We start from the raw sequence: 8850 nt of genomic DNA, 5'->3' as shown, positions 1-8850 counted from the left end.
CAGTGTCAGGACCCCAATAGACTAGGCACCTCTCACCTGAAGACGGAGTCAGAACCAGCCTCCGAAACGTCGTAGTTTTAAAAAAACAGACGATGGAAAAATTCCTGACAATTAATAATTTTAATCGCAAAAAATTTCAATCCAACCCACAGCGGTGTTAATTTTTTTTTTGTGGGTCTACTTTTTCGTGGTTTGGATAAAGCTTTGTAATAGCAAACGAAAATAAATATATAGCATAAAATGAAAGCGTGAAAAATATATTTTTAATGAAATTAAAAGCTGCTGAATCCCTACAACGCAGTGTATTCAGTATATACATTAATATATCTAAACGAGTCAAATTTGAAACTTTAGAACTGCACTTAGATACATGTAATCTGACGTCTGAAGTCTCCACTGTGAACGCAGTGTTCACAAAGCCATGGCATCGTTTCTTGAATTAGTCAGCGGCATTTTCCTCTCCATCACACGAAACACTGCCATCACCCGGTTCCCATGGTCTGTGTGAAGGCGACGAAGGAAAGAATGTATTTTGGGGATCCGTAGAAGTTATTCACTTCGTAGTTTGCTGTAGGCCGTTGTTGTATGCAACGTTGAGGGTGGAATTTCCAGCTTTGAGGCTGTTTGTTGGGCCAGAGTTCTCGCTACAATTGCCTTCCCTGAAACATAATGGAGAAATACACCAACCGTTTCAAAAAAAACATGGATTGTTGGAAAGGCTGTTTGTACGACAATTGTTTCAAACAAATTTCGAGTCCTAATTTCACGGTCTGCAACTTGTGTCAGTATGTATACTAGATTTAAAGAGCGTTTTAATTTCCCTCACACTGCACGAGATAATGTTACTGCATTAACAAGTACACACGCGTTACTTCCTCAGCAAACCACCTTGCCGATAACTGAAATTACAATCTCCTTAGTTACACGGTCTCATCATACGTAGTCAAAATGTCTGCTATAATGTGAAGCAATATACGAAGAATTAACATTGCATTGCAGTTTAATTATATAATCGAAAGTGTAGAGGGTAACACGCATGATATAAATAAATGCATACCAATATTTTGTCGGGAAACCCCCGAAGACAGGATATCAGCTGAGAGTCTGGGCTTGTGTTGGAGAACGTTAATATGGGCATTAAGAAAACAAGGCAATGAAGTTTCGTGGTCTATAAAAGGCAGGGAATTTCTGAACTAGTTTACTATTAGATGTTAGATTTTCTACGAGTTAAAACACGAGGAAGTGAGGTTTTGTATTACGGTACAACAGAATCTCACGAAAAGCGTACAAACACAAATTTATAAAATTTAAACTTCGTCGCTTTTTTTTTTAAATAGCCGGTTTCTGGGGCAAGATACTAACTTGAACCTGCAACATATAAAGCAGGAGCGCTAACCACTCAGGTGTGACTTTGTGGCAAAAATAAAATACAAATTGTTTAAAAAAAAACAAAATAAAAATAAATATTCACAGTACAAGGAAAACTTGAGATTATATTTACAAATATATATATATATATATACACATCTATCAGTTTTATACAGAATTCTATTATCATAACAGCTTAACAATTTTTATTTTTACAAACAATGCTTTAACAGGTCATGGTTACACTACGTAATATTCTTAATAACTAGAGCCCAGGTAATTATGCAACAACAAATTTTAAATATGCACTAAAAGAACAGATGACAGAGATAATTTTTCTAAGTAACTTTTTATAAATCAATTGTCACGTGTAGTGGCAAATGCCACTGTCAGGTTTTCAAATACCACAAGAAATGATAACGTGTTCCAAATATTTCTTTTTCAACTATCTCACTGCTCGAAATTTACGAGTCTTATAAAATGTTTCCAAACTATAGTTTTAATCTGTTCACTGCTGATAGCGGTGGTAACGGTTCGGTTCTGGGTTCTAGGAGAAAATTTAGGGAAACACTGCATAAGGTCTTTTACAGAAACCTCAGCCAGGTCTCTGGGATGAGATCTGAACTCAGGACATTCTAAACAGAAAGCTGGAGTGCTAATTACTTGGCTGAAAAAGTGAGACCCCACTGACAGAATGGGCGAAAACAAGTGAGTATACAGAAGCTGATGAGTTACAAAAAGACCTGGAGACCCTGGAAGGAGGATTCTGACAGGGGAATTGTCATCTTGCTCAACAACTATACCTCCTACTAGAACATATTTACCAGTAGCAAGCACATGACACGACAATGGTAATGCCATGTTACAAAGTTGTGCAAAATATTTAATGGCTTTTTACAAGTTTCAGTAAAAAATACCTCAGTTAAAAATGGCACCTACAAACCCTTATTACTTTGGCTGAAAGTAATTTTTTTCTAGCTTTTTACAAAAGAAGTAAGTTTCCTTTGGAAAGCGTTGCATATAAATTCACCCTTTTCCCTCGTCATAAAATAAAAAGTTACGTAAAGTATATTTAGATATAAAAAAAACTTCAACTACATGTGAAACAAAACAATGTTACTTTAGGTCTTGAAGAAAATAAGAAATGCAATTAAAATAATATCGCAATTGCATACAAAATGTTAGTTGCATAATTATCTAAGTCCTACTAATGATCGCCATAAAATTAAATAACTTTGCGAGGAACATTATGTTCTGAAAGCGTTAGTATTTAGCAAATTAATTTCTGTAAACTGTGGCAAAAGGAAACAACGTAAAAACAAAGACATCGCTTCATTTACAGCTTAGACAAGAAAAATATCAAAACTACTCATAAAGATAAATGTAATAATTTAAAAATCTACAAGGTCTACGCAGGCATTGTTCAGAAATTTGTTCCCAAGCACTCCACAGTTTCCACTTGCCACAGTTTACCCTCACACAGCGAACATCCTCCACTACAAGTTGCAATTCATCACAGACGCTGTACCGCGACTTGGGAAATACCAGCCCCATCACAGGCGGTCACAGAAAGGAAGTACACTTGTGTGTAGATACCTGATGCGCACCGACAACACGCGCTCTTGAAGCAGTCCGCGTTTTTGTCGTCGTCGAGTCCTTTGAACAATTAACTGCCCACATTTCCGTCAGGATACGCTAACACACGCTCGGGGCAGAAACTCTACTGACAAGAGCTGGATGAAAGAATGATCAACGGCTGTCACATTCCTTGTATATGAATATACACAGATTTTATCTCTTGGAAAAACTAAAAGCAAAAGTTTATAGAATTAAAATTACTGTATCACGGACCTTAGGGACATAGGAATCGATGGCGCATATTGGATGCAGCTAGTTCAGGACAGTGTCTGGTGGTGGGCTTTTGTGAACACAGTGATGAACCTTCTGGTTCCATAAAGAAAGTGGGCTATTCTTTGACAAGCCGAGTGTACAGTCAACTTTTCAAAGAACTTCCTGCACCATCCACTGGCCTCAGAAATAAATTATTAAATTATAGAAATTACAGGAAAAGTTCAAATACCGCCACAGAATACCTTTAAATTGTGGTCATAAACCAGAAGAACAAAGTCCAAATTCTGACCAACGTGAAAACCTAGTCTCATACGGAACACCGCCTGAAAATTGTAAGGCAGTTCGTCTTACAAGTTCTGCAAAATCACGGCAAGTACACGCGTTTGCAAAGAAAAAAAAATGCACATATGATATTAATCCGATACCTCGCTACGGTGCATTTCCTTCCAGTTTGACAAACTATACAGCGGCTAGTATTTACCAAGTTATGACACCCGTAACAAGGCCAGCGTCTGTAATAAACTTGTCAGTAAGGTACATTCCCAGACGATGAATCACCACACAAAAACTACGTACACAACAAATTCATTTCAATTCACAATACAATTCCTCATTTTCAGAATCCTAGGCTCGTTGTAATGATTGTTCGAACATTTGTACAAAATATTTGCTTATATATATTTAACATGACAATTTTTTGAGACTGTAAACATACCATATAAATGTGATGTTAAAAATCAGCTGCTTTATCGTACGAGTAAAGGCACAAAAGTTCTAAGAAAGTCTTTTCGTTATCCTGGACATAAAAAAATAAAATAAGAAAATATAAAGTTTATATATGCAGTTCTACTCTACTTACCTGCAAGGTAGAATGCATTATATGTATAATTACTGTAATTCCATGGAGCAGGACTGTGTAGACGTAAATAAACTGTTAAGTAAATGGATACATGTTGGTAGACATGCCTTCCACGTCATAACAAACTTTTTAACAGAGAAGAATAATAAATTCTTTATGATATCTTTCATTTGCTTCATATTCTGAAATAAGTGCCCCTTCTGCTTTATACCACAATATGATATAACTCAGGCTATTATTTTATACATTATCCGGAAAACCTAACCTCAACAAGTAAAATATACAGATTAAGTTTGGGAATTTGAGTTTTCAACAGTTTCAAGAACTTCATCCATGTCGAAATTAAAGAATTGTACACGCAAAATCCCAATAAAGGGAAAACCTCGCAATGAGAAATACTTTTATGCACTGTCAAGTTGTGGGTGGGAGACAACATTTTTCTATCGTTTGCATATTGCAATAAATATGTTGCAACAATACTGAACCGATCACTGCATTAAATGGCAAAACAAATGAAAATAATCTAGAAAATTATGCTACAGACAACAAATTTTAGGTAAAACATTCTTCGATAGTATAATTACATAAGGCGCTTGCGTAATGTAAGTTGATTTTCATATTTTGTTAATAAAAATGGGGTAGGTGCTTTAACAGCAACAAAGATTGATTTTAATTCAAATAATATTTGAAACAAATTTTCAGAGACAGAACACATTATGCACAAAATATGTCTTGTGTTTTTAAATAGGAAGAATTTAGCTTCGCAATTTACGAATGCGAGCAAATTGGCAGCTACCCCACTAGAAGCAAAGACCATTACAGCAGGTTATCCTGTTTCTTAACAAGCACATAAATAGCCTACCCATCTTAATTCTACAAAATGGTTAGTGAGTAAGAAGAAAGTTAATTTCCTACCAAACAAAAAACATAAATAAAATATGCACAACTCTACATGGCCAGCCCAATTCAAAAAAACAAATTAGAGGACTGCCTCAACACCCACACAACATGGGAGAAAGAAAGAAGCATAGAAACAAGACAAAAGAAAGAAAGAAAGGGTTTGCAATGACAAGTACTTAATTTTTTTACCTTCAAAATACGCCTCAAAATCACTGTGCATCTAGTACACTCTGAAATGGCGGTAGTTGGTCAATTTCCATTCATATTTATTTCTCCTTCTGCCACACCCCCTTGAGATTAAATGTTCGACGATAAAAATAATTTCAGTATGATAACGATTGTTACAATTGAATAATCTGTTTTAAAAAGGTTAGGCATATCAATCAATTTAATTTTTAATTTTACACCTTAAAATTGCTTTGATTTTGGTAGTACACAAGTTTAGTACGTGTCATAAGCAGAAATACATGGCTACCAACACCAAATAAAACACGCCTAGCATCTCAATGAACAATTTTAGAACAGGAATTAACCTTCCCAGTTCCAGTGCTGGGCAACCACCCAAGTTTGTAAGGGAGGAAAAATATCTTTCTTTTGGCCCAAATTATAGAAATGACTCCTCTAGGTGCTAACTTATATTTGATACCAATATAATTAGGGTATAGTGGGGATGGTTCACATGAACCATCTGTCAGCCACCATTTCACTGAAAATGTTCGTTATACAAAATACTTTAAAACCTGAAAAATAATTCCAATACATGACTTTGTTAATATTTTACAAATATTGCTTAATTGGAATCCTTGTCGTGGTGGTGGGGCTTGAGTACCTCAGTGACCCCAAGAGCTACTGGTAGGGCCTCCCTACCCAGATTGGTCGAGGGGGAGAGGTCAGACTAAGACAGGTACCCTGGTCATCCAGGTTGGGGGTTGGTCGCAAGGCTAACAACCTTGCACCATAAAAACGAAGACGTTTCGAAACCTCCATCAAAGCCTCGGACAGACGGACAAATTCTACGTCCTAAAAATTTATCCAAGTTCAAACAGGCACCAGAATAATGTTATTTTATTATTAACATTCTTTTCACTTTCATAAAAATACCACACACGGTCATAAACACGCAGGATATTCCTCACGGTTTTCAGGAAATCATGAATTTTGAGTAACGTATGTTAACACCTTCAAAGTGCACGTGAGTCACCCACACGCCTTGCAACAGAACACGATTAGCCACCATTAAATATAAATTAAGGCACAATGTAAGCATCTCTCACACTTTCTTTTACTACCACGAGGAAATATACCATTAAATTAATTACGTCAATAAGGCATCCTACCAATCAAATGGCTGGAGACAGGAACAACTGACAATTATAATCATCTAGGCTGTGATGGTTACCAATACTAGCAAAGAACGCATTACCTCTGGCATTCAACCCTGAATATGGAGGCCATGCATTTCTCCAAAATGTAGCCAAACACATACGAGACTGCACGACCAACAACCCAGAAGAACACGACAGACACGTTTACCACCACAAGACATCAAATCTCAGACGTCCAACAAATACAAACGTATAAATATTTTCCATTACTAAAAAAAAGGGCTTGGACACACAATACACACTAACAAATAACACAACATGTAACGACACTACACACATTACACCCTTACTTTTACATATAAATATATAACATACACATTTTGTATAATTCACTTAAGTTCGTCAATATTAGAATTTCAAGTAATTCATCATCATCTGTGGTTTATTTAATGACGCTCTCAGTAACTCAGACGTCAATGAGACGATGACGAATAAATAATAAGACGGAAAAGATATAGAATTTAAGTTGTCCTGGGATAATTTAAGGTTCTATCCTAGCATTTGCCTGGAGGGACTGAGGAAAACCACAGAACCTGCAAAGGATTGCGCCTGTGAGCTAAGATTTGAACCTAGAACCTCCCAAATATATAGCAGCAGTGCCAACAACTTGGCTGTGATGTTCAATTATATTATTGCAAACAAAGCATTAAAAAAGGTGAATTTTGTCAGTTAAGTTAACTATTTAGTGTCAGAGGTGATAATATCACCGTTATTATCGGAAAATACGTTAATCTTTGCCAGTAGAGTAGAAGAAAACTGTTCCAGTAGCGCGTATGTAAACTGAACACACCCCTGAAATCCCACAAATTTTTATGAATATATCGGCAATCCATTATATGGAGTTTCCTTATCAAACAAGTTACCTACAGCACTAATGGCATCCATCTCGTAACCTCTGCTGATGGATCATACTGCTCTACCATGCCAATTAACATTTATATCACTGCTTTGATTATTATTGTGAATCACACATTTTTATATACAACAAATCACTTCCTAAGTGAGTTTTTATATATAAATCTGTTTACGCTATGTGCATAAATAGCAATTTTCATTCCAGTAAACTTTGAAACTATACAAAAAAATCTAACGATGAAATATTCCTTAATTTTGTCACAAATAAATGAGATTATTAAACATTTTAAATGAAGATTTCTGTCTTCTGGGTTTCAGAATGAATATTCATCGCCCTGATGACAGTTGCAGTATGACCTCTGAAACGTTGGTTAACATCGACCACAGCGCAACAACCCAGAAGACAGAAATCTTCATACTCACCGCTGTGAAAACCTCAAATCTTACGACATTTTAAATGTCTCAAAAATAACAAATAATTTTAATTAAGAAATCTAGTGCTATCACAGAAGAAATATGATTTTTGACACATCCTATACTTTCACATTCTTTACCATAACATTGCAACAGAATGCTCAATAAACATGTAAGAATAACAATTAAAATAACGGTAGTTATTAAGGCACAGTGTAACAACTAAGGTACGAGTCACAAAGAAATTGGGTTGGATCTAGAGGCGTGCAGGTGCAACTTCAAATTGTACGACAATTTGGACTGAAACTTAGTACATCTACTACTAAGTCATTTATGGATGGATCAGAAGCCAATGACGGCAATAAGAAACACAGATTTTAGTTACCTACGCCAACTTTTCATAAAACACTTTCAAACTTACCTCTCACGTTCATTCCGTATGGCCAAATTAATAGCTTCTGCATTTTTCACGTGAGAAGTGAAAGAATAATCCCAAGCAATATATAAAACCTTTTAACAATCTGAATGTAGTTCTGGAAGTAATAATAAATGAAGCAAAATAAAAACTTAATCTGCAAAACAATTTGAACTGGAAGTAATCATGAGTACTGCCTGCTTCATCTCTTCAAACAATCCTGCACAACCCTAGTTTCATACAATCACAAAACACTTTACGACACGTACCTTCCAAGCATAGCCGTACAATACACGTGCCTATCGTACGATCACTTCTTTGCCAACCCACTACTGAATGAATGGACAGAGAACTTGTCGAGGTTACAATAATCTCTTTCTTATATATAACTCTTCAAGTTTTACTGCTTTCATTTTTCACAGATCTATAGCACACGAAAGAAATGCATGAGATATGGTTTGCTCTCTTTTTTTTATGAAGATTTATCCACTGATGAGGAGGAAGTAGAAAAATGTAACAGATACAATATCAGAAGAGCAATGAGAAAGAAATATGTTCCACAACAAAACCCATCATCTATTGAAGAGCTGAAAGAAATCACAGAAGAGAGAATTACACAAATCATTCCGAAATATAAAAGCCGTCGCAGTAAATCCTATACCTGAAAACACTTTTCCCGCATGCAACACGCAAACAACAGATCCAAAGGCATTAGCGAGTCTGTCACAAAGGAAGAAATTCGCCGTATTTCTGAAACATCTTTCCGTACCAAAATACTACACAGTGATCAACTTCAAAGAAAA

At 35.8% G+C, this 8850-nt stretch overlaps 1 protein-coding gene across 15 annotated transcripts in view; it reads right to left on the bottom strand.

Annotated features, from left to right (window-relative positions):
• Positions 1-241: 241 nt before the first annotated feature.
• Ask1 (apoptotic signal-regulating kinase 1) overlaps positions 242-8850 on the bottom strand; it is a 40991-nt gene continuing 32382 nt past the window's right edge. For 13 of the 15 annotated variants that reach the window (XM_022066371.2, XM_022066366.2, XM_022066361.2 and 10 more), the window contains one exon: positions 1474-8634. In XM_022066371.2, the coding sequence (XP_021922063.2) occupies positions 8520-8634 (115 nt within the window). In that variant the 3' untranslated portion in view covers positions 1474-8519. Of the gene's footprint in view, positions 660-1473; positions 8635-8850 lie in introns of those variants that run through there. The other 2 variants (XM_022066363.2, XM_022066375.2) reach the window with 1 other exon arrangement.

The sequence above is a fragment of the Zootermopsis nevadensis genome, unplaced genomic scaffold, assembly GCF_977971745.1.
Source record: "Zootermopsis nevadensis isolate Lab colony 2312 unplaced genomic scaffold, Znev_1.0 Znev_ptg000024l, whole genome shotgun sequence".
Taxonomy (NCBI): Eukaryota; Metazoa; Arthropoda; class Insecta; order Blattodea; family Termopsidae; genus Zootermopsis; species Zootermopsis nevadensis.
The sequence above is the reverse complement of the archived record's forward strand: the minus strand, read 5'-3'. Positions and strand labels throughout refer to the sequence as shown.